We start from the raw sequence: 27,476 nt of genomic DNA, 5'->3' as shown, positions 1-27,476 counted from the left end.
TTTGGAAGAACAAATTTAAAATTTAGATTTAGCGTTTAAAAATAATTTACTATAATTCTATATCATGTTTTGTCTAAAACTTCAACATTTCAAATTTTAATGTCCGAAGTCCATGCTTTCATATGTAAAAATAAAAATTAAAAACACAATATATATATATATATATATAAATTAAAAAAAAAATAAAAATAGGTAGAGAAGAAAGGCCAAAGAGGAATAAGAGAGTTGGAAATTGTAGCCGGCAGCCAGATAAGAGCCCAAGACATTAAGCACTTCTATACAGCGCTGAGGTATGCTGGTTGTTGGCCAGTGCCATGGTAAACCCATTGGAGATACAAGAGTTCAGACCAATCAAATGATTTGAAGCAAGTGAATTACAGTTTACTTCCTCAGCTCCATCAGCCAGCGCCTATCACAAGAACTACCTCCCTTGACTTCATACTAGAACTCCCTTGAATGTTTTGCCATTTCCACCTACAGACAGGAAAATCAGGGTGTGTAAGAAACAGGCAACATACAAACTTTTTGGTACTTATGATGACCATTGGCAGATGATAGCAAGACAAAAGTTCTTTAGGTCATCTTAGAGGAATGTCTATTTCTAGGAACAGAATGGTGCTAGTATAGAGATTTGACAATTTATATATATATATATATGTTTTCAACATAACAAATGTTAATGCAAAAATTTTTATTAATCATAATATAGAATGGAAGAAGAACAATTATTCCCAAACTTCACCATGGGAATATCTATTCATATCATATTCCCATGTTGATTGGAATAGGAGAAGCTTTTGCATGAGTAGCTTTTTTTCTAAATTAAGATATCCTGACACAATATTTATTACATTCCCACCTTATCCTATTCTACTTGTAGATATTCAGAGAAACCAAACATTAGAATCTAATGAATTTAGTATCAGTCCAACCTTCAGATGTCCACAAGCTGAAATCACTACCAGCAGAATGATATGAACCTTGGGTCCCTAGGAGACATCCCAGCATTTAAAGTTTGAGGTAACTGTCTTGGACATGTCAAGTCTGAATTTTGGGAAAGAGGGGTGGGTGGGGTACCTGGGTGGGCGTGGGGAGCTACCTCCCAATATGTAGCCCATGGCCCTGTGGGCCCCAACAAACCCAAAAAGAACAAAAAAATTATATGAAACTCTAAAGCTATTTTTCTCAAAACTTGACCTATATACAATTGTCAAAAGACTCGAAACAATATATGTTCAAAAGAACCTGAGATGCAAAGGATGCCTCAGCAGGATGGAGTAAAGTTACAAGAACTTGAAATACCACAGGCTAAGCATGGGCATGAGTATGCGCGTGTGTCTATAGAAAACCACAACACTGATCTTCTTAGCTAAGTCATCAAGGGCCCCTAAACTTATCATAAATAAACAAATAGATAACCAAGCAAATAGAAGACCCACAAAACAAGAGGCAAAATGACAAAGTAACTTATTTGTCAGCACAAACAGCTATTCAATTGGTGTTTTAATCAAAATGGACAGATCCAAGACACTGCTAGGTAATGATAGTTTCAAGGAAACTCTTCTTATCTTGCCCAAGAAGGGGTGACGTTAGCTTCTTTCTTGTCAAAGTAGGATTCCCGAATTTGAATGCCCCAGAAAGCAGCTAATTGTTGAGATATGGATCGAATAAATAAGATGCACAGCGGAATAAATACAAGAAGTAAAAGAAGCACAACCAGTACATGAACAATAACAAGATTTACGTGGTTCAGCAAAACCTACATCCACGGAAGCAATGGCACACAAATTTCACCATGGAAATTACAAAGTACACAATACACTTCTGAAATGATCACTCCCACTATCAATATATGCTCAGAATGACATATATAATAGTCCCTCGGAGGTTTCCCTTCGATTACTCAACCACCCCAACGTTCAAATTCAAAATTCAAAAAACTGCTCGCAGCCTAGAACTTCTAGTCGACGGGAACAAGGGATTCATCAACGAGACCAAGAACACTCGTTGACAAATCATTCCACTCGTCAACGATTCCATTTTTCTACTCTCGATATCTCAAAAACTCTGAACTTTTGGGCCTCTCGGGACCTTCTCGTCGACGAGCACAGGACACTCGTCGACGAGTCCTTGCTATCTCCTCATCGACGATCACAGGGCACTCGTCGACAAACCCCTGCCGTGCTGCCCCTTCATGTTTTTCTTTCTTCTTTGTTTATGAAATCCAAAGTATAAAAGTCACACCATAAATAACAATCTCCACCTTGGCAATTATACGCTCCTTGGGAGAATCCCGAAAAAACATGTCTACCTGCTCCACCTTGAACTTGAAACGCTTGGTTGGGTATGTCTCCCTTCTATCACTTGGAGACATGGAGTAAGTACAAGCAATGCTTGAACTTCTCAGAAGTAACTGGTTTTGTCAGAATATCCGCTGCATTTTCAGATGTGTGAACTTTCACCAACACAAGCTCACCCAAAGCAATCAATTCCTGAACTATGTGGAACCTCACATCAATGTGCTTAGTTTTAGCATGGTATATCTGATTCTTTGCCAAGTAAATGACGCTCTGACTATCACAATGCAGCATCACTCCATCTAGTTGTAACCCCAGCTCTCAAACTAAACCAGTAAGCCATAAGGCTTCTTTTGCAGCTACGGCAACTGTCATATATTCCACCTCAGTCGTGGATAATGCTACTAGAGACTGTACCATGGATCTCCAACACACCAATCCTCCTACAAGGGTAAACACATATCCCGTTGTAGACCTTCTGTCATCCATATCTCCAGCATAATCAGCATCAACAAACCCCATAATTGAAGAACAACCCTGTAGCTTGCCGAACATGATGCCATATCCCGATGTACCCCGTAAGTATCTAAGTATCCATTTGACAGCTTCCCAATGCTGCCTTCCTGGATTAGAAAGAAACTTACTTACCGCACTCACTGCTTGAGCCAAATCTGGCCTTATACACATCATGGCATACATCAAACTCCCCACAGCACTAGCATAGGGGACCTTTGACATGTCCCAGATTTCCTCATCCGTACTTGGGCAATTTGCAGTAGACAACTTGAAATGATTTTCCAGAGGTGCACACAGGCCTTGCATCAGTCATGCTAAACCTCTCCAACACCTACTATACATAACCACCCTAAGATAACCATAACCTCCCTACAGTTCTATCACGGCGAATCTCCATCCCAATTATTTTCTTGGCTGAGTCAAGATCCTTCATGTCAAATTCCTTATACAACAGGTCATTTAACCGATTCACCTCAGTTAAATCCTTTGCAACTATCAACATATCATCGATGTACAATAACAAGAAAATAAGAGAACCATCCTCAAGCTTATTCACATATACGCAGCAGTCATACACCTCTTGTAGTCAATCTTGATCATGTAAGAATCAAACTGTTTATACCATTGCCTTCGAGACTATTTCAGCCCATAAAGAGATTTCTTCAACCTGCAAACAAAATTTTCTTTTCCCGATTCAATGAATCCCTCCAGTTGTACCATATAGATTTGTTCCTCTAAGTCACCGTGAAGAAATGTCATCTTCACGTCCATTTGTTCCAAATGAAGATCATAATGGGCTACCAACCCCAACATAATTTTGATAGAAGTATGTCGCACCACTGAAGAAAAAATCTCATCATAATCTATCCCCTTCTTCTGTGATTATTCTTTTGCTACCAATCGTGCCTTGAATTTCTCTTCTTCCTTTTCTGAAATTGCCTCCTTCCTATATACCCATTTGAAACCTATCGATCTCTTCAAATCTAGAAGCTCCACCAAATCCCAAGTTTGGTTCTTATATAGCAATTCCATCTCTTCAATCATTGCACCCATCCACCTATCTTTCTCCTACCCATGCACTGTCTCTTGAAAAGTAGTTGGATCGTTGTAACTAGTAAGGAAAGCATAAGATACTAACTCTTCAAATCCATACCTTGGTAGAGACCTAATAGTGCGTCTGGATCTCCGTATAGGAATATCGTCAACTTGCTAGTTTCCCGAACTAGAACTCCCTGCAACCATAAGACCATGATCACTTCCGTTGTCCTGAGCTTCCAACTCCACATACACAACATGTTCATCACTACCCCAGCTTTTTGGCTCCTGTTTCCGTTCATCATACTCTTGAATACGCTTCACCATAGCCTTTTCATCAAACACTACATCCCTGCTGATCACCACCTTATTTGCCATTGGATCCCATAGCTTGTACCCCTTCACAGTCTCTAGATATCCTAAAAAGATGCAATGACGAGACTTTGGGTCAAGCTTAGACCTCTCCTCACTAAATACGTGAACATAGGCTGGACCCAAATACCTTCAATCCGGAGTAGTCTACTGCATTTCCCGTCCAAACCTGTTCCGCCACTCTACCCTCTAGTGACGCCCTTGGTGATCAGTTTATCAGAAAACAAACCATACTCACTGCCTCGACCCAAAAGTTCTTCGGTAGCCCTGCATTTAATCTGAGACACCAGGCCCTTTCATTAAAAGTCTAGTTCATCCGTTTTACCACACCATTTTTGCTAAGGTGTCTGGTGAACTATAAAGTGTCTCTGGATGCCCTGCTCCACACAAAACTCCATAAACCGAGAATCAGCGTACTTGGTCCCATTATCCGACCTTGAGTATTTGATTCTCCTCTTTGTCAGGTTTTACACTTCAACCTTCCAAATCTTAAACTTGTTAAATGTATCTAATTTGTGGCGCATGAAATAAACCAAGACCTTCCGTGAGTAATCATTAATGAAACTCACATAATACACATGTCCACCTTTTAATGCAACTCTAACCGGACCCCAAACATCCAAATACACATAATCAAGAATACTCTTTGTCTTGTGTTTAGCTGATCTGAACTTAGCCCTATTCTATTTTCCAAGAACACAAATCCTGCAAAATTCCAACTGACATGATTTCAAGCCCTTCAAAAGTTTCCTCTTGTGTAGTTCTTTCATGTTGTGTTCCCCCATATGCCGAAGGTGCATATACCACAAGACGGTCTCATCTGATTCAGTATCTATGACTGCAGCTCCACCTACAACGATAGATCCCTACAATGTGTAGATATTCCCATCCAGTTTCTACCCTTTCATTACAGTCGGATTACATTTCCATACCATCAGAATTCCACCTTTGGACTTGTAATTAAAACCATTACAATCCAAAGTACTGAGTGATATTAAACTCTTCCTCAACTCTGGTATATGTCTTACATTACACAACGTTCTCACAACACCATTTAACATTTTCATCTTTACATTTCTTATGTCAATGATCTTGCAAGAAGCATCATTGCCCATAAGAACTGATCTAGAATTCACTAACCTATAAGTGCTGAACCACTCCTTGCTCGGAGTCATGTGATAAGAACATGCCAAGTCAAGTATCCAAGAGTCCGTTAGATTATCCGACTCCGCTGAAACTAATAGAACATCACCATCACTACACGTTGAACCTCCTTCTTGAACAACATTCACAGATTTTGAAGTACCCTTATGTTTCTCAAAATTTCCCTTCTTCCAATTCGGACACTCTGGTTTCACATGCCCCTTTTTACCACATTTATAAGACAGGATTTTTTTCTTCTTCTTTGATTGATTTCGAGATTTCTGACTCGATCCATGTTTGGATTTTCCCTTGCCTCGCTCGTTATTACCCTTTACCACAAGTCCTTCTCCTTCATCACATATTTTCAATCTTTGATGAAATTTAGCAAAGCACTTGTTACCTATTCTAGATCAAGAATTTCTTTTCCCCACGTAAAAGTGGTCACAAGATTTTCATAGGTATGAGATGAGGGCAAAGAGTTTAACAACATCAAAACTTTGTCATCCTCATCAAACTTAACAGCAACTCTCATCAAATTACTAATAATTTGATTGAAATCATTAATGTGTTGATCTAAGTTTGATCCTTCAATCATCTTAAGTCAATACAAATGTTTCTTAAGAAAAAGTTTATTATTAAGAGATTTGGACATGTACCGACTCTCTAACTTTCATCATATAGCCGTTGGAGAATCCTCCTCCATCACCCGATAGAGTACTTCATCGGCCAAACATAAGCGTATTGTAGAAGCGGCATTTGCTTGCAATTCTCCCCATGTTGCCTCATCATTTCCATCCGATTGAATACCAAGTAATACCTTTCCCATTCCTTGTTGTACAAAAACGTCTTTTACTCTCCTCTGCCATAAACCAAAGTTCCCGATTCCATCAAATTTGACGATGTCAAATCTTGCAAAAGACGATCCCGATGCCATAACAACAATCACTCTAATACCAATTTGTTGAGATATGGATCAAATAAAAAAATGCACAGCGGAATAAATACAATAAGTAAATGAAACACAATCAGAACAAGAACAACAAGAAGATTTACGTGGTTTGACAAAGCCTACATCCACGGAAGCAATGGCACACAAATTTCACTATGGAAATTACAAAGTACACAATACACTTCTGAAATGATCACTCTCACTATCAATATATGCTCAGAATGACATATATAATAATCCCTCGGAGGTTTCCCTCCGATTACCCAACCTGGGGCGTTCAAATTCAAAATTCAAAAAATTGCTCGCAGCCCAGAACTTCTAGTCGACGAAGAACACTCGTCGACGTATCATTCCACTCGTCAACAATCTCATTTTTCTACTCCCGGGTTCTCAGAAACTTTGAACTTTTGGGCCTCTCGGGATCTTCTCGTCGATGAGCACAGGACACTCGTCGACGAGTCCTTACTATCTCCTCGTCGACGATCATAGAACACTCATCAACGAACCCCTGCTGTGCTGCCCTTTCATATTTTTCTTTCTTCTTTGTTTATAAAATCCAAAGTATAAGAGCCACACCATAAACAACACTAATAAATTAAGTCATTTGCAAGCTACTCAGTGCAGCTTTCTAACAACTCATTCCAACTCACATGTTAAGATAAATGAGCTAAGCACCCAAGCTCAACCTTAGATCTGAAGCTCACCAACTAAATGAACAGGGTCATTAAAAAGGATTGCAAGCTAACTCTTTAAGGAAGCTCATGGACTTGTTTATATATAGACACCATTTGACTCATTTGTGTGGTTCCTTAAAAGGCCACCACCATCACATAACAGGCATTATGATCGTTAGGCACTGATTTTTTACACCATGAATACACCCTATCAATGTTGAACACCTACAAATTACGCCATGCTCTAAATTAATGCTTGCCAAGCTACACTTACCCTATGTTTGGAGAGGCCTTAGATTTGGATTTGTATAGGATTTAGATAAGATGCAATATAAAATTGTATTTAACACCAAATCCAAATCCAAGGTCTGAAATTCATGCTCCCGAACACTGCTTTAGAAAGATTAACCTTTTTTTTTAAGCAAAATAAAATTTCATTGATAGGGAAAGAATTTAAAAGAGGGAGAATGAGAAATCTCCCAATAAAAACTTGGGACAAACCAGGAAGAAAAAAAAACTGAAAACAACAGAGAGAAAATCATCAAGCCAGCAAGTTCCTCCAATCTCCTTGTAAGTCCTAGAAAGAATAACCTTTAACCCAGAGATAATTTCAAAAAATTGCAAAAGGATCAACAAATTAACAGAACAATCAAACTTGCCAAGAACCCACTCTCTAAGAGCCTCCATAAAACCCCTCAATGTCCCATGGCTACTGAAACTACTAAGAACATCTATTATTAAGGTAAACAAGAACATTGATAAAGGATCATCTTAACAAAACCCAAACACTAAATCCATAGGTTAACCATTGACAAACAAACTGTCATCCATCTTCCCCATCTAGGACCAAATCATTTCTTTCCTAACACCCGGCTCCAACTCACTCTCATATGCTTCCTCAAAATCCAACTTAAACATCCCATTCCTATAATTCTTTTTCACATCTTCCACCTTCATTTGCCACCAATGCAAAAATCAAAAACTTGACAACCCCCACTATAGAAGCACTTTGACAACTAGAGATGGTACATCCAGAACCTCACTCAACCTATTTGCGAACCATTTTGCAAGGATCTCACACACACTAGTCACCTGACTAATAGTCCAAAAATTCTTCACCTAACACGGCAATAAAAAATGGTAGAGTTAACATGCTCTTCACAATCAACCAACAAGTCTAGAAAAAATACATAGTAAAGCCATCTGGCCCCAGGGCCTTCTCCCCATCTCAAAAACCACTTTCCCCAATCTCCTCCTCAAAAGGTCTCTCAAGCCAATCACCCTGCTCCATCAATATAGGAGACCATTTACTAGGACTTTTATCATGATTACTGGATTCAACAACCTTAAAAACGAGTAAATCTCTTCTGCGATCAAATCAATATTCCTAACCATCTTCCCTTATTCTCCAATTCCTTAAAAGAACTTTTTTGCTTTCTACCACTGGCTATTTTATAAAAAAGTCTACACATGCAATTAACATCTTTAGTCCCCCACTTCATCTTTTGACTTTAGCCGCAAACTAACAACCTCCGACAAAAGAATAGTATATGATTCATTCAATGGCTCCTCCCTCCTCTACTGCCCCTCCACCACATGACTTGCCTCTCCTACACTATTAAACACTTCTATCTCCTAAAAACAACTCAAGTTTCCTTAATTTATCTTTTAATTTTATAGCACTCATATGCTTAGCATTCTCATTTCGGCAACTTTTAATTTATGATATGTTTCTTCTTAGTCGTTCATCATTCAAATATCATACTTTCCTTTTAATTTTAAGGATTTTTACTATCACACAACATGACCAAAGCACTTCTCCATTTTAACCAACCTGCTTTAACTCCATATTATATCTTCTTTGGTTTCTCCTTCAGCTTGCATAATTTCTTGACTATCAAGTTTAATCTTTTTCTCCAATATTCCTCCTAACATGATTAATATTACATTTCATATATTCTGCATTATTTCTACTTATCGTAAAACCTCTAGATTCTAAAGCTTCTCCGAATTCTAACTTAAATTCTACTCCACTACTGGTTTAATCAATCAGACAAAATCATCTCCAAACAACATACACCAAAACCTCACTTTGGATATTCCCAATAATGGTTAGTTCATCTATCACTAATGCAGAAAGATAAGGACTCAAAATAAATACTTTATGTACACCTATTGCAATCCCTAGACTCTTCATATTTAGTCTTAATGCTAGTTATTACTCTATCATACGTATCCTTAATAAAATCGGTGTACCTACTACATACTCCCTCTTCTGCTAGAGCCCACCATAAAACTTCCCAAAATACCCTATCATATGCTTTCTCAAAGTCAATAAAAATCATACTCAAGTTCCTCTTCTTACCCAAAAGCTTTTCCATTAATATTCTTAAAAGATATCTAGCGTCTGTAATCGATATCACCGACACTAATCGATATCACAGACACTAACCAAATTGATTTTCTAAGACCCTAGTTTCTAACCCTAGTCTTTGTTCAACTACCTTTTCCCAAACCGAAGTAAAGGTCAGGAGCTGTGTTAAGTAGCTAACAACCAATGCAAAGGTTGTAAGATCTCTGCAATATGAATCCTTACTAATTAATGCCAAATATAATCAGAATATTTCTAACCTTTACTAAATTTTCCATAATGTCCAGAAAATAATTCAACATGAGCAACAAATGAAATTTATGCCAATTTTAATTTTAAAAGCTGAACTAAAATAAACACAAAAGTATTTGCAATGCCTATAAATAATTTGAATATGTCCACTAATTGTTCTTGCAGATGTAACCTACATGTCTAAAAGTTCTTGCACATCCTCTCAAATGAGAATGAGTAACAATTTAAAGGGAAATCCATTAAGGAGTTACAAACATACTATAAACACAACTGGGAAAACTACAATAATTTTCTCAAGTGGATTATTTAGGGTTTCTATTTAGATTTTTAGGCACTTCGTCCTTGTTTTTATTTCTATTTCCTTTGTGAAAATTGGAATAATTTTCTCGTGTGGATTATTTAGGGTTTCTATTTTAGATTTTAAGGCACTTTAGGCTTATTTCAAATTATAATTCTTCATGAGACTATTTTTTAATTTCCTTATTTTGGCCATGATTGAGTGATTGCATAGGAGATATCATAATTGAACAAGTAGTTTTGTCTTATTGAATCATACAATGATTATTTCCTCTCTCCCTCTTCTCTCTCACTGCTCTCCCTCTTCTCCACCCTCCGCATCCCTCATAATAGTATAAAAGCCCGTGCTTCCTTGCCAAGCACCTATGAAAGCATCCTTCACTCCAAACTATCACTGTCACATTGAAACCCTAACATATAGCAATCACCCCTCATGCAACGTGAAAGATGTTCACATGGATTGTAGCCTAAGAGTGCCTAAAACTAGGGGACCATGACTCCATTCTTGTAATGCTGGATAGATGTTTCCCACTTAACCCCTTGTAGCAAGACCATCAACACTTCACATATTGCTAGGTTGTTCATTAAGGAAGTTGTGCCCTTCTATATCTACCTTCCTCCATACTATCAATAGTTCATGTGTTAATTTTGGGAGACACTTTTTAAACTTTCAGATGCCCAAGGACTTGCTTAGGTGAAAAGAAGATCAGAAGCAAAGGATTTGGATATAGCATTGCCAACTAGTATCTAATAGTTCATGTGTTACTTTTGGGAGATACTTTCTAAACTTTTAGGTGCCTAAGGGACTTGCTTAGGTATAATGAAGATGAGAAGCAAAGGATCTGGATATAGCATTGCAACTATGGAGTTTCCCTATAACAACTCGGTCAACTTATCTAACAGAAGAAGTCCCTTAGATTTTTCATGGCTTTACCCTTTTTCAGCCCATTGATCTTAATCTTTTACCCTTCTATACACCCACATATAAGAGTTTGCTAAGTCCATTGACAAACACATCCATGATGCTTGTACCAGCATAAGATGAAAGATTGCTTTGAGTAAACATGAAACTAAAAAAGTGTTGACATCCATCATATATTATGTCAGTTTGAATTCACTGAGGAATTCTCTAAAACCTCCTTCAAGAAACTCTATGATATGAGCTATTATCTCAGGCCTCCCTCTCCAAATTCAAGCTCCTCCCACGCAAGAGGCTAACAAAAACCCAGTATTTTCAAGCATACTCTCTGTACAAAAGGGAAGCACAGGAACGATTTTCCTATTTGACTTATTTTATGGCTTTTTGTTTAGGTTTTCATGGACTTCGGCCATATTTATAATTCTAAGTATGTGTGAGCCTATCTTTGAATTCCATATTTTGGCTACGGTTGATTTGTTCCAATAGGAGGTACTGCATTTCAACATGGTTTTCATGGAACATTGAATAGGTTAGCATCTATCTGCATGTTGAACGTTACTAACAAATCCAACAATTCCATTTCAATTAAAAATTATGGCTCCTAATTACTGTCACAGTATCATGCACAAGAGCCACACTCAAATGTTTTTGCTTCAGATTGTAATAAATACACTTTTTGGATGATTTAGCAATGAATATACATGCTCATCCACAAGTCAGAGCATTTAAAAGAGAGACTGATAAGTTGAATATAAAAATTCAAGTTAACAACAGGACACAACAAGAAAGGGAAAAAAACCAGACACCTCAAATGCATTTTTCAAGTGATCAAGCTCCTTGTCCAAATCGTTGATAGCCTGGTTATATGCTTGCATTGGAGAAGACTGGCTAGTTGTGTGAATCTGCAAATCAGCCACATTGGACAGAACCATTAGCCAAAAAAAACATGACATTCTACAACCTGGTTGACAAAAATTAGGAACCATAAACTAAAATGTGAAAGATATAAGAAAAAAAAAATTAGTTCAACGTCGTTTATTCTCAGACTCACTCGCATATTGTTAAACCATACAAGTTCATTGCATTCTCGTATCCAAGAATGAAGAAATGGAATTGAAAGCCACCACCTGATGAGCCCTATTTGGAGCATCAAATACATCCAAAAACAGCTTCTGTAAAGTTTCAAACTCCCAACCAAGCCTCTCTTTTTATCAAAAAGCAAACACTGAAATTTCAAAATTGAATAATTTGTTTCCCTTTTTTTCATAATTTATGAATTATATAATACCCATTATAGAGGGTGGGCCTTGGATCAATGTAAGGTTGCTCCTTTATGATCTGTTAGTCAAAGGCCTGTTGCGCACAGGTTCGAGTCCAAGGAAGCAGCCTCTCTGCATAAAAAGCATGGATAAGACTGCATACATTGTGATGACCCTCCCCCTGCTCTCGCAAAGCAGGGAGAGCCTTGTGCTCCAGGGATGCCCTTTTTCTTTTTCATCACCCACTCTATTATGAACATGCAGTTTCTAACGGGAAAACTCTGAGACTAATTGCCTGCAGAAACTCATCTGTACCAAAAGTTGGCCATCATCCTCATCTTCTTAATAAGCAAATAGCAAAGGGCTCTGAGATCATATTTACTGCATTTTGCACACAACTTTCTAAATACTCAACTTATTTACTGCTATTGATGTAGCATTCCTAGCACATTGATATAGCATTCCTAGCCCATATTTTTTTGCATTGGTAGACAACCTTATATAACATTCTGGCTTATAAGAAAACCACAAAACCCTAATGCATACACATAGAAGAAACAACAGAACACAACATTCAGCTGACTGTATGACTCAGTTGCCATATTAACATGAAAGGAAACCATTAACCAAATCACAAAAATTACATAAGATATGCATTTATAAATATATGCACACATGCACGCATGCAACCTGCTCTCTCTCTCTCTCTCTCTCTCTCTCACATGCATGGGGTCCACAGCCCAGATATGTCATCCATACTTCTCTCCAACTGACCTCCCTGAAATTTTATTTTAGTTTTTTTCTAAACAAAGAAAATTTATTAGAAAAAGTAGATTGTACAAGGAAAAGAAAAAAGAAAAAGGAGAATAAGGAGAACAAAAATTCCTTTACATCAAAAGAAAATAACTACAAAACTTCTGAATGAACCCAAACCAACTCAATGCAATACAGCCAACCAGTCCCTCTGCATGTCTTCCACAGAGATATGGAGGAAGAATCCATTTTACGACACCCACAACGAGCAAGATACACCATTCTACTCCAAAGCAAATTATTAGACATAGCCACACTTTTGAATACTCTATCATTCCTCTCCAACCAAACACACCAAATAATCTGCCATAACAGCACATCACCATAAAGCTTTCCTATCCTTTCCTTTACCAAAGCAAAACCTCTAAACATGATTGTACAAAACACCTTCAATGTGGAAGGGAAAACTGAATTCTCACTTAATACACTAAATAATTTATTCTAAATAGCCATCGTGAAAGGGCAATGTAGAAACAAATGTGCATGAGTCTCTCCACTCCTAAAGCCAAGGACACAAATGTACGGTGATAAGGCTTTATTAGGTTTTTTCTTCTACATAATCACTCGTGTTGATTCTTTCAAGTATCGCAGACCAAATGAAAGCTCTTATTATCAAGGGAGCTTTGGCTTTCCAGATCATTGGATACAAAACAAATTTATCTGCAGTAAGTTCATGAGTCAAGAGAAAAAGGATTTACAAAAAAGTTCCTCATAAGTGTCTAAGCTCCAAACCCTCTTATCACTCCCCAAATGAGCATGAAAAGAATCAAACAGCCTAATCAAAAGGGTCAACTCATTTATATCTCTCTCATTAAGATTTCTCCCAAATTGGAAACTCCAAGAAGATCTATCTCCTTGCAAAAGAAGAAAAGCAGAGAAGGGGGTTTCATGAAGAATATATAACTGAAAAAGTCGACATAATGTAATAGACAAAGGCATTTCCCCCACCCAATGGCCTTTCCAAAAGCAAACTTCCCCCTGAACAATGGATTTTATGAAGGAAATAATCATAAATCTGAGAAAGAAACTTCCAAGGACTCGAATAAGTAACGTTAGTTCCCACTTTAGCATTCCACCCATTTTGTAGGATTCCAAATTTACTGTGAATTACCTTATGACAAAGAGAACTTTGGTTCTAAAGGAAAGTGTCATAAAAATTTCTTCACAAAAGAGATGTTTTTGGACACCAAGTTACTAAGAGTCCAAGACAAAGCCTCCCTCCCTTTTAGGCCTATACAAAATCTCCCAACTGATAAGATAATCTCTATGACCCTCTCCACTGCTCGACCATAAGAAGTCCCTCATTAATCTCTCAAGACTCCATGCCATTCTCACAAGAATTCTAAAAAGAGAAAGGTATACATAGGTATAGGAGATAAACAAGCATGAATGAGAGTAAGACAATCCCTAAAGAGTGAAAACGATCCTTTCTGCCCCTTTAGTCACCTAGCCACTCTCTCAAACACAGGGTCCCAAAAAGAGTCAAGATTGGGGTTACCACCTAAAGGGACACCTAGATACATAATAGGTCAAGTCAAAACAGCACACCTCGCTACCCTAACAAAAGGATCCACATGACAGCCAAGACCTGCTAAGCCACTTAGAAAAATTAATTTTCAGCCTGAATGCTTTCACAAAGATTTGTAAGACATTCAACTAATTAGAGAAGCGATTCTCACTATAAGAAAGGAAGATAATAGTATCATTTGCGAACTGAAGGTGCAAAAGAGTGCAATCCTCATAATCAATTTTATCCCCTCCACCAACACTCTCTCTGCAGCTCTCCGAATCATCCTACTCAAGGCGCCCACCCAATAGTTAAAGAGATAGAGAGAAAGGGGATCCCCCTGTCTTAGACCCCCAGATGCACGAGACTAAGACTTAGCCTTGCCGTTAACCAAGACAAAAAAGACCACAAAAGATGAACACCCACTAATCCATTTCCTCCACCTCAGGCCAAAGCCTTTTCTAGCCATAACCTTATCCAAGAAAACTCCAGCTGACCCCATGATAAGCTTTCTCAAAGTCCAATTTCAACACAAAACCCCTCTTCTTTCTTTGAATAGCATCCTCAATCACCTCGTTAGCTATCAAGGCAGCATCTAGGATTTGACTATATCCCCTGCGAAAGCACTTTGACTGAGAAAGATAGTGTCCTCTAGAACAGTAGCCAATCTTTTAGATAACACCTTAGCCATATCTTATAAACACTAGTTACCAAACTAATTAGTCTAAAGTCCTTGACCTTAACAGCACCATCTTTTTTGGGCACCAAGGTCATAAAAGTACAATTCAAACTCCTCCCTACCACTTCATTATCAAAGAATTCAAGAAAAACTGGATGAACCTTCAAAATCTCCCAACTATTATGAATGAAAGCTTTAGTAGAACCAAGTCCAAGAGCCTTTTCTCTATCCATCACAAAATTTGATCTTTTAATCTCTTCTTCTTCAAAACGTCTCTCCAGCCAAGAAGTTTTTTCATCTAAAATGAGACACCAATCCAAACCCTCAACCATAATCCTTTTAACATCCACCTCGCGAAAAAGGGTTTTTTAGAAATCTGTTATCAAGCTCTCAACACGATCAGGAACCTTAATGATCTCTCTCCTATCATCCTCACATTCCTTAATTAGGTTTCTTCTTTTCCTACTAGTTGCCACCCTATGAAAAAGTCAGGGTACAATCCCCATTTTTTATCCAATTCATTCTAGATTGTTGCCTCCAACTTATCTCTTCCCTCAAAACAATTTGATCAAATTCATTGGACAACTGAACTCGTCAACCAGCAATTTCCTCAAGAAAACGTCTCTCCTCAACCAACTTATCAAATGCACCCATTTCCTCAAGAATTGTCTTTTTGCCTAGATCAAATATCACCAACTTTTTAACTTTTCTTTCATACACCTCAATTTTTTCATAAATGAGAAACCTTCCCATCCTTCCATAGAGAAATCTCCCCACCAATTTCTAACCTGATTCTGAAAATTGGGATGGGTCAACCACATGTCTTCAAATCTAAATGGAGAAGGATCCCATTTAAATAATTAGATACAAGAACCAAAGGGCAAAGGTCAAAAACCACTAGGAAGTACTTCTTGAGTAAGATTGAGAAAAAGTATCTTCCAAGTCAATGGTAAACAAGAACCTATTAATCCTCATCGCCACTAACCTACTGCCATCAGAGAACTAGATAAATTGGGCATTGAAGAGTAGAATATCCATCAGACCACACTCCCTAACATAAACCAAAACCCCTCATGCTAGAAGTAATTCTAGACCCTCCCAATTTCTCACATGTGAATCTTGTGACATTAAAATCACCTCCCAAACAACAATAGGGAAAGCACAAACCCTATACTATAGCTAATTCATCCAACACAATACCCCTCAAACAGAGTATTTGGTCCATAAAATGAGGTAAACCCCTATTAACCTTTATCTTTAACATGCAAAATACTAATAATAATAGACACAGAAAATGAGCCAACAATAACATCTATTTCGCTAGCAAATTTGGTATCCCAAATGATCACATTACCCGCTCCCCCTCCTCGAGAGTTTGTGGATGCTAACCATACCCAATCTTTGAATCTAAACTCCCAAATACTCCTAAAAATAAAACCATCCACAGACTCCAATTTCAACTCTTGAATCATAACAACATCTAGGGCAGCCTTAACAACAATATCCTTTATCTGACGACATTTACTAAGGCAGCCGAAACCCTTAACATTCCAACTCAAGATCTTCATTCTATTACTTTCCTGACCCTAACCCTCTTTCCATTTCCCCCTCCATAGTTAATGTCATAAGCTAATTTTTGTAATTCTTTATCCACCCTCTTCTTTTTTCCTTCCATAGGTTCTAGGGGAAACAGCAATCTGAACAGTCTGGCCTAAAGGATTAATAATAGAACACCCTATCCTACATTCCTATCTAGAAGCTCCTGTGGGTCTTAGCTGTCCCCCTCATCTCCTAGTGGATCAAGAGTAAAGTCCCTCCTATAAGAGCTAATTTTTCTCAATAAGATCAACCACGGGTGTATGCTAGATACCTCTGCCATAATTAATTAACTTATTACAAGTGAAGAAATTTTCAGTCCCAGAATTAAGATCATTCCCATAATGGAATAAAACTTGGCTATGAAAAGGAGTAATCCACATGATTTTCATCTGCCAAAGCTTGCTAATCAAACATATTTTTTTGGCCTATAGAAAAGCTTGATAAAATCTTTACCAAATTGTCCAGAATACGTAGATCTATAAAAAGTCTCTGCCTCCTTTGAAGGCACCTCCTGCATTGAGGTTTCGTTCTATTAACATCCAAACAGCTATTTGGATCCTCAGGAAACTCTGACTTTTCCAGATCTTTCAGCTCAGAAGAGCTCAAACACGCATCCTTGAATTCCTGAATCTGTTCCAAGAGAAATTATTGTCTTCCTCATCCCAACCTTCCAATTCAGTGTCAAATTCTGGCAATTTGCAACTCTGTTTGACCTTATAAAAATTTGTGTTGTACCTTCCACATTATTTTGCAGGATTTTCAATCTCTTCTTCAGCATCTTTCAGAAATTTTTGAATTTTCTTCTACCAGCCTATCTCCATCATTGCTGTTTGAAGAGGCAAAAGGCTAGCATTAGATTTACCTTTATTTACTATCAATGCTGTCTGTGACTCTCCCTTACAAGACAAAAGATTAGTAAGATCCATTTTTTCATGTCCCCCCCCCCCCCTCCTAGAGCTCGCTAAAATCTCTGCATTCCCTTTCAAAATCGTTGATGTCTTTGGCAAGTTAGCAGCAGCTTTACCATTCTTGACTGACTCTGCTATCTATAATTCTCCCAAACTTGTCAAAAGGTTACAACTGTCCATCTTTCTTCCTCCACCTTTGAATTCTCAAGCAACTCCACATCCCTGTTTGACTTCCTTAGTGTGTTGGGCAAGCCCTTTGACTCCATCTCGCCTGGGTGCAACACTCCCAAGCCCCCACAAATTTAGCAAAATCCCTTATTTATTCCTGGGTTCTTGCTTACATTGGGCTTTTCTTTTTCCACCCAAACTAAGCCCACTAATCTAGCTCATTTAAAATTTCTTAGGCCTACTGGGAAAGCAAGCTTCAAAACAAGGCCTCCAGACCCAAAATGTGTAACATACAACTTCTTATCCACTTCAAAATATTTTGGCCCAGCTCGCGGTCCAATTATTTTAGGAAGAGAATCTTCAAATTTTGAATCAGATTTGGGTTTCATTAATGCCCAAAAATCTCTCACCCCAAATTTTGCACTTTCCAAATTCAGGTTTTTGCCTTTATGAATTTTCCAACTGGTTTGGTCGGATAAAACCCCATATCCAATCATTAACAGCTCCATTCTTGACCAACTCCACATAGCTAAGCTCATTAGGTAGTCTTGTACACCATACTTTTACCTTCTCGCTGATCTATATCAACAAAGCCACATTTTCTACACAAGAAGCCCAAAATTTTGACCGTTCCATTGTGTTCTGCCTCCATCCCCTTTCAACGATTTGCAAAAAATCCACCAACCTGAAAATCATCCCCCTAGAATACAGTAGTTTCTTGACAACAATCATCCTTCTAAATTTGTTTGACACAAAACAAACAATCAAAGATCCTCCTAAGAATTTCTTTTGCTTTAACCATGGAAATATAATATACTGCATCCAAAATTCCAAAAGTTGTTCTTGGGTCCATTGGACCTCATTATCTAGCAAAACACAACGAGATATCTTTCTCCCTAATTGCTTCGAAATTCTGAGAGCTCCCAAAGACAAAATCCTTTCAAAGGAGAATAGTTTTCTATCAATTTGAATTGGTTTGGACATTAAGATACTCAAACTAACTTTTTTTCCTTCTTCAACTACCCACAATTTGTGTGAGCGGCTTCGGAAGGACAAAGAGAAGTTACTGTAGAAAGATGAGTTTTGTTAGCCAACAAAGTTTACTAATGGTGTTTCAGCATCTCCAGATGGACGAAGAGAGGTTTCCTGGAGAGATACAAGTTCTCTGATATTTGATAAAGCTTTCTGATGATGTGCAGGCTTCGAATGGACGAGGATAGGTTTCCATTGGAAATTTAAAGATTCCTAGATTTAACGTTGGTAGAAACAGAAATGAACAGTGAAGATAGAATGCAACTAGGTTTTATATCTGTGAGTAAGAGGTGAAGCAACAAGATCAAGAAGAGAAGAAAGTTCTTGGGAAAATGGGCTTAGAAAAGGGCATATAAATTCAATTGCTGTGCTCAGCTTCTCAAAGCGGGGAAAACACCGGCAGAAGAGCATTGTGATCACTCAACATCCAAACTTTTTTAAGCACTTCAACTGCCACTGGTTTATCATCATAGTTGATGCTAACCTCCTTGAAATCCTAAGCTTAATCCAAATCTCCCGAATCAGTTGATTCATCAGAGCACAACAAATAAGTAGGATCCAAGTATTTAGTCATATATGATTGGCAGGACATCTTTTGTACTAACATACTATTCTAAGTTCTAACTAATCTCTTTTCATAGTTGCAAACTAATTTTCCTCATTGCCAACTAGTTAACTCACTTATTTTGTTTCAAAGCACTCACCATCCATCTAACTCTTGTTAACCTCAAAAAGCAATACTAGATTTTAGTTATTGTCTTTTGCTATTATTTCAGAATATTATATATTCATATTGCTCATAAATTGTTCAGCTTGTCATTTGGTCATATTGTTTGGGTTTGCATATAGTTAACATGTTTTGTATAAGAATGTGCAGAGGCAAGACTCCCCAATTATTTATCTCAATATTTTCTAGTTATGACATAGCATATCCTAGTGAACATGAGTGGATCCTTTTTAATATGTTCATTTAATTGTAATAAATTACTAATTCATAGCCCTGTGCTCATTTGATTCAAGGGCAGTGCTACAATGACTTAATATTGTTCACTTTTCTTGGGTATTCCTCCTCTAATCTCAGATTTAAAATTTTTTTGTCACATTTTGTTTGAGAAAATGCCTATGAACTGCTTTCTTGTTAACAATATGAATACAATCGGCACAAGTTTAAACTATTTGACAAAATTCCTAAAGAAAACACATACACCAATGAAATGGAGAAATTAAGAAAGAATCCTATAAAAAACCAATGATTTAACCTAGTCAAATTTGTTATTCTCTAAGTTTTGAGCACAATGAAATAGATTTAGACCTTTGGAAAACAAGAGGGGCTCGTCCTACATGCTACAGATGAATAACTTTGCAAATAGGAGGTTAGAGAACAAATAATGTTACCACTTCGAGATCACAATTTCTAGATTCAAGTCTGATTTTTTCTTTTTCCTTTTTGGGCATAAAGTATGAATGGACAAAGTGAGTGGAAAGGTATTGCATAACGATATCTAACAACGGGATGGTAAACAAAATTGGTGCTTGAAGTCTTCTCTTTGTCAGTGGCAATATCACCCATATTTTTACATATGTTTTTTGTAGGTTACCTATATTTATCCTTTTTCCTGCTTTGAAGATTAAAGAGCTGTAATCATAAATTGTATTGAGAAATGACAACTTAAGCTTTACTTGACCCTTCAAATCCTTTGGTTACATGGATAGAATAAACTGAATATCTCACTTGACCAAATGCTGGATATATGGATAGGATATTAGTTTTATGAAAGGATATATTTTTATGATAAGATATTAGCTTTATGTCTTTTTTTATTGTTGCATGATCATTTTACGTTCATCATTTAGACATTGGTAAATTCTGGAAGAGTAAACTATCTTTTATCAAAATAGCCTTCTTTGTTTCTCTATATACAAAATGATTTGTTCAATTACAAGTACAGAACAATATTCATTTCTCTCCTTGGTTTTCACTTCTAGGCCTTTCATGCCATCCAGCCGGATAATGCACACCTGAAATTGATGCAGAGCCACTTTTGTGATTTCTTTAAGTAGTTCAAGGACATTTTTCTTCCAAATTTTTTGACATTATATGATTTCATATTATAGTTTCTTTCATTTACTACAATGCCAGACCAGAATCATTCCTAGAATACACACACTATATATGTATGAAAGAAACAAATTCAGGAATACAAGAATCCTGAATATAAATTTTGTATTGAGACGGATCAAACTGGGGAAAAATAAAACCTTGAGTCTGATTTATTTTAAGAGAATAAATTGGGAATAAGGGGAATACACTCGCAGAGACTGATTTTGTATAGCAGATGATAAACTGGCGGGCAAGTACAAACCCTGACTAAGATTTTGTATTGAAGAGGATGGGGAAGCTTGTAGCCTGCGAAAAGGACATTATCGTCCCTGTGAAGCTGCCTGCACATCATTCGACGTATCAAACCATGACTAGGGTTCAGGTAAGCCGAAAATAAATCAAAAAGAGACATTGTCGAATTAATGGATGATTACATGCGGAGAATGTTGCCGATTGTGTGGTCTTCTCGCTCGATTGTGAAGGAAGCAGCGTTAATGATCTTCGTGTCACGATCATATGAAACCCTGCAGTTTTGGAGTCAAAGAACATCAGAGAGAGAGAGAGAGAGAGAGAGAGAGATTACTTCTTGGTGCCTTCAGGGACTACAAATCGCTCGTAACGATCAGGCGCGTTCATGGTTCTCTCCCCGCGTCGTTTCGCTACCGAAGGGGAAAAGGGTATGCGTCAAGACTGAAGGCTGTGTGGTATCCGTTGAGGATAGTCTAGGGCTGCGTAGGCGAGCTCCTCTTTCTATTGCAACTCTCCGAGTCATTTTGTCTATTTTTGCGCGTGCAGCCCGGCTTTTTTTTGAGTGATAATTATAATCAAAATTTTTTAAAAAAAGTAATAAATATATATATTGTTAAAAATATTTTTATAGAAAAGATAATGGATGATTAGAGGTATTTTTTGAAATATTTATGAATAATTATAGAAATATTTTTAAAATATACAAAGTGTTATAAAATATGTAGAAAAATAAATAGAGATGAAATAAAAATTTACGTGCTTCAATATCACGGTCCGACTATTTTCACACCCTTGTGAAGGGTCGTGCGACGCTAGTTAAAATACTCCTGTTTAACTAGTCAGCCAAACGTTTACCAACATTCATCCACGAAACACTTTTATTAGCATTCAATCAAATGGCAGCAAAAATAGTAAGCATTCATGAAAGCAATGGCAAGCAAGTAGTAAACATTGAATCTACGCAATTTATTAACATCTCTTTTGACATCGTGTGTTTAGCGAGGGAGGCAAGTAGGCTAAACATGTTGACAATAACTAATGAGTTTTACAATGACTGATGAACACTCACCCTCCCCTAAAGAGCTTTCTAGGTCATTCCCACTCTAATACTAGGAAACATCAAAGTGACCGAGGAGTCATACTGTTTTATTTGGCATACAAAGACACTACTAGCAGAAAATAACCCTACACTAGTATTTACATGATGGAAACTCATCCCAAGCACACAAGATTAGGGGTGAGCAAAATTCAATGAAAACCGAATTAACTGGCCGAAATTAGTCGGTTCGGTTCAGGTAAAAATCCCGGTTCGGTTAGTTTGGTTATAATTCTACAAAATTTTGGTTAATCGGTTTCGGTTCGGTTAAGGGTAAAAAAATTTCGGTTAACTGAATTAACCGAATTACTAATTAATTAGATTTTAAATATAATTTATGAATATAAATTTTGCTTATGCAAGTGCATTAAAGAGTTTAATTAACATATTTCGATTCTTTGTTTTACGGTAAAATATTATTTTCATTAATAAAATTAATAAATAAGGTATTTAATTAAGTTGGATTTGGTTTTAAAAAAAATTTATAATTGTATTATATTTCTAACAATTAATTTTAAATGATTTCGGTTAAAATCGGTTAACCGAATTACCTGAATGGGCAATTCTGTCGGGGTCGGTTTGGTGTCCTTCGTCAATTCGGTCCGTTCGGTTAATGGTTTTAATTAACCGAATTTTTTGATTAATTCGGTTAATTACCCGAATTTAATCGAACCGACCGTTTGCTCACCCCTACACAAGATAAGCAATCACAGGAAAGCATAATGCCCTGAACAAGCTTAGCTCGTGACATTCTCCCCTATTTATGCGGTCGACGTCCTCGTAGACTTTGGCGATAGGTGCACTTCAAGTTTGTCCATGAACGGTTGAATATCTTTCGCAGAAATCCAGCTGATTTCTTTTTCATCAAGGCATTTCCACTTCACTAGGAACTTCTGCCGCTTATTCCTTGAGGATATGAACTTTCTGTCTGCAAGGATCTATTAAACTTCATGTCTGTCAGGTTGCACTGTCTTCAACTATGTTCTGTTGAACAGACTTATGCTCAGGTCATTAGTGTCGGCATTGAACAGCTTGAGGTAGCAACTTCATGTATGTCAAGTTGCACTGTCTTTAACTCTACTCTATTGAACTGACTTCTAATTTAAGGCATTGGTGTCGGCATTGAATGGCTTGAGGCAGTTGACATGAAACTGCAGTCTTCTCCCCTTATCTACCCACTTCTTCATCTACTTAAAAGCTTTCTCCCGATAGGTTCAGGCAAACTTTGCATTCTGTCTCCATTCTCTGGTCAAGATGTACACCCTAGGACTCTTTCGTCTATACGACTTGCCCACTGTGTGAGGTAACAGTGGCTGCTGGCCTATAACAAGCTCAAAAAAGCCCTTGTTGGTTGTTGAGCTCCTTTGGGCATTGCCACCGAACGGAGCCACATCAAGTAGTTGCACACCGTTCTCCTGGTTGTCGTTAACAAAATGACGCAAGTACTCATCTAGCAGCTCTCTAAATATCTTCATCTATCCGTCTATCTATCGGTGATAGCTCAAAGAGATGTCAATATGTGACGTGGATAACCTAAAAAATTCTGACAAGAAGTTGTCGGTGAACATTAAGTCTTGGTCACAAATAATAACTTGGGGAACACCCCAATGTTTCACAACAGTCACAAGGAACAATTGTGTCGTCTCCTCTGCCAAACAGTACTTTGGTGCAGCCATGAAAGTACCATACTTCTTCCACTCCCCCTTGTCTTGTTGGTAAGTGAGACAAGTTTTGGTATAATCAACCACATCATCTCGCGTGTGCGGCCAATAATACCTCCCCAGTAGTCTTGTCATTGGAGTCATTCTCCGCAAATACCCCTCAACGAACTTTCTGCAATATCTAATAAGGCCAAGAAAGGAACGCAACTCCTTCACTATCGTGGGGATCTTCCATTCTTGAATCATCCTTACCCTCTCCAAACCCCTTCGGATACGACCTTGTTTAACCACATGACCAAGGAATTTGTTGCTCCACTGAGTGAAAGAACACTTCTCTTTCTTCATATCTAGACTATTTCCCCTCATCCTATTGAACACCTTCAGTAGATGCTCTCCATGTTTCCTCAGAAACAACACTGATGCTCCCAATGATGCTTTGAAAGGGCAAACACATCTCACTTCCAATTCATTAAGCTATTTCCCCAACTCTACTATCTTAAGAGGCGCAATCCGACATGGTCTTTTAGCAGGTGGTTTCACTCCTGATAACAACTCGATCTCATGCTCCACAGTCCGTCATGAAGGCAAATTATGAGGGCAGCTTATCCAGAAACACCTCCTTGTACTTATCCAACATCGCTTGGATGGTTATAGACTCCAGCTCTTGGCCTACTTCTTTGTCTACCACCACCGTGGTTAGACGTGTTTGCTCACCCTAACCTGATCCCTCATTGAGTTGTAAAGCTGAAAGGGACTTCCTGTTGTCTACTTTCGTTGCAAAGACTTGCACCATGCATGAGTGATCTCTCGTCAGACACAGGGAACTAGCCAAAGGCATCAGCACTGCCCTCGTCCCCCTTAGGAACTCCATTCCTAGAATGACTAGAAAGTCATCTAATGGCACAATTGTAAAATTCGCATGACCTTCCCACTGTCCAAGCTTCATAGTCACTTGCTTGGCTACTCCTAGAGTAGACTGGGCTACAGAATTTAACTTCTTTCATGCATCCTATATCCTTCTCTAAGGACAAGTTGAGTCTTCATGCTTTAAATTGCAAAACAAAATTGTGAGTAGCCCCCGTATCCACCATAGCACAAGTACTCTTCCTATTGATCCTCAAGTCCACAAATATTAACTCTTTTGCTCGTGTTACTTTCGGTGCTTTTGCTTGTTTTTCCAATGCGCTCACCAGCTGCACCCTCAAGGGATCATCCTCTTCCTCCTCGCTTTCCACCACTTTTCCCAAAGTGGAAGTTTGTAAGGCATTAAGTAATCCCTTGTGTTGACACTCACTCACTCTGTGAGATCCACACATAAGTAGCACGAAATTTTACTCTTCCCCTTTCCATTGGGTGTGTTGAACCCTTGAGACGACGAAGCTTCCTTTGAGGTTGATGATTTAGAGCCGGCTCCTCCACTCTTAGGTTTGCCTTTCTTGAAAGACTTTCCATTGTTTCCTTCTTCGCCAAATTGTTTGGACAAAGCGGTATCATCACCAGCGTAGTCAGTCAAGCGTTCCACAGCAGCTTGTGCAGTAGACAAGTCTTGAACTATTTGCCTATGAAGTTCGGTTCTTGCCCATGGTTTCATACCCTCTAGAAAATAGAACAACTTGTCCTTCTCCAACTTATCCTGATTATCCAACATGAAAGTAGAAAATTGTTTCACATATTCCTTGATCGACCTCGTATGCTTAAGATCTCTCAGTTTTCTCCTTGCATTATACTCAACATTCTCAAGAAAGAATTGGGCCTTGAGCTCTCTCTTCAAATCTGCCCAACTATCGATTACACAGCTTCCATTTTCAATTTCTCTGTACTTGATACGCCACCACAGTTTAGCATCACCAACCAAGTACATGGTCGCAATATCCACCTTTGCTTGTTTTGAGACCATCCTCACAACACGAAAGTACTGCTCCACATCAAACAAGAATTTCTCTAACTCCTTGGCATCCCGAGCACCCCCATACATCCTGGGTTCTGGTACCTTGGTTTGCTAACTCCTAGAGTGTTGAAGTTCCCCACAACAAAAGCTATCAGATTCACCTTTGCATCCAGATCAGCCATCCATGGCTGCAAAGTTTCAATTGTATGGCAAAAGTCCTCTGACATGTCACCTATCAAACCTGCTTGATGTTTTTGTGATCCCATCACTTCATCAACAAGTTCTCTTATCTGGTCCACCTTCATGGCCACAGTGTTGGTTGTTGCCTTAACCTGTGCTTCTAGCACACTGATCCTCTCAAGATTGTTTGGTGCCATGGTCACCTACCAAAGCTTTCCAAATCCCACAACGAAGGCAATTGAATTCACGTAGCAACTCAACCTTGGGCTCTGATACCAAGTGTCACGGTCCGACTATTTTCACACCCTTGTGAAGAGTCGTGCAACGCTAGCTAAAGCATTCTTGTTTAACTAGCCAGCCAATTGTTTACCAACATTCATCAATGAAACACCTTCATTAGCATTCAATCAAATGGCAGCGGAAATAGTTAGCATTCATGAAAGTAGTGGCAAGTAAGCAGTAAACATTGAATCTATGCAATTCATTAACAACACCTCCGTTGACATCGTATGTTTAGCGAGGGACACAAGTAGGCAAAACACGTTGACAATAGCGCTAGTGAGTTTTACAATGACTGATGAACACTCACCCTCCCCTAAAGAGCTTTCTAGGCCATTCTCACTCTAGCACTAGGAAACATCAAAATGACCAAGGAGTCATACTGCCTTATTTGGCATACAAAGACACTACAAGCAGAAAATAATCCTACACTAGTATTTACATGATGGAAACTCATCCCAAGCACACGAGATAAGCAGTCACATGCAAGCATAATGCCCTGAACAAGCTTAGCTCGTAACATTCAGCTATGCCCAATCCACGAACAAATGGGATTAAAAATTTCACTATCTCAGGAGGAATTATAAGATGATTTGGAACCGACCTTGTACAAAATATCGGTACCGGCCTTGTACAAAATATCTTTGGCCTTGTACAAGATAACTCTCTTCTCTTTATCTCTCCTCTTCTTCCTATATTCCTACTTACTTCAAGCATGCAAATATGTATACAAGCATGCAATGTGTGTGTTCCAAATGATAGGGAAATGGTGCCCTTTTATAGGGCAATAAGTATAACAAAGCATACAAGCATACAATGTGTATGTTCCAAATCACAGGTAGAGGGTGTTATTTTATAAGGCAATAAGGATAGCAAAGCATATAAGTATACAATGTGTGTGTTCCAAATGACATGGAGATGGTGCCCTTTTATAAGACAATAAGGATAGCAAAGCATTTATTGGGGTGAAAAAATGAAGGGGTAGAAGATGAAGGAGTGGAAGATAAGGGGTGACATTCATATTTTTCATAACACTCCCCCTTAGATGTCACCCATATATTAACTTCTTCTGCTAAGATCTTTAAGATGTCTCATTTCGATGAGATGAGTCGGTTTCTTGATTGCTATAGTAGACAAAACTTTGATGAAAAAATTTGCTAGATTATCACTTGTTCAGATCTACTGAACATATATATTACCATTTTTCTAGAGTTCATGGGTATAGAAGAATT

The 27,476-nt window shown here is 38.0% G+C and overlaps 1 protein-coding gene across 3 annotated transcripts; it reads right to left on the bottom strand.

The window, feature by feature from the left end:
- On the bottom strand, positions 1–21,669 carry LOC131144875 (DNA-directed RNA polymerases II, IV and V subunit 11). 3 transcript variants are annotated; one of them, XM_058093799.1, is made up of 5 exons: positions 21,475–21,660; positions 21,326–21,415; positions 21,154–21,232; positions 11,632–11,727; positions 1–474 (listed from the first exon to the last, which is right to left on the bottom strand). In XM_058093799.1, exons 1-5 carry the CDS (start codon positions 21,525–21,527, stop codon positions 442–444), a joined length of 351 nt encoding a protein of 116 aa, XP_057949782.1. In that variant the 5' UTR covers positions 21,528–21,660; the 3' UTR covers positions 1–441. The 3 variants fall into 3 exon arrangements, with proteins under 3 accessions (XP_057949782.1, XP_057949781.1, XP_057949783.1); XM_058093798.1 differs by lacking the exon at positions 1–474 and having other exon boundaries at positions 11,394–11,727; positions 21,475–21,669; XM_058093800.1 differs by lacking the exon at positions 1–474 and having other exon boundaries at positions 11,552–11,727; positions 21,099–21,232.
- Between the last annotated feature and the right edge of the window lie 5,807 nt (positions 21,670–27,476).

The sequence above is a fragment of the Malania oleifera genome, chromosome 12, assembly GCF_029873635.1.
Source record: "Malania oleifera isolate guangnan ecotype guangnan chromosome 12, ASM2987363v1, whole genome shotgun sequence".
NCBI classification, from domain to species: Eukaryota; Viridiplantae; Streptophyta; class Magnoliopsida; order Santalales; family Ximeniaceae; genus Malania; species Malania oleifera.
The sequence above is the reverse complement of the archived record's forward strand: the minus strand, read 5'-3'. Positions and strand labels throughout refer to the sequence as shown.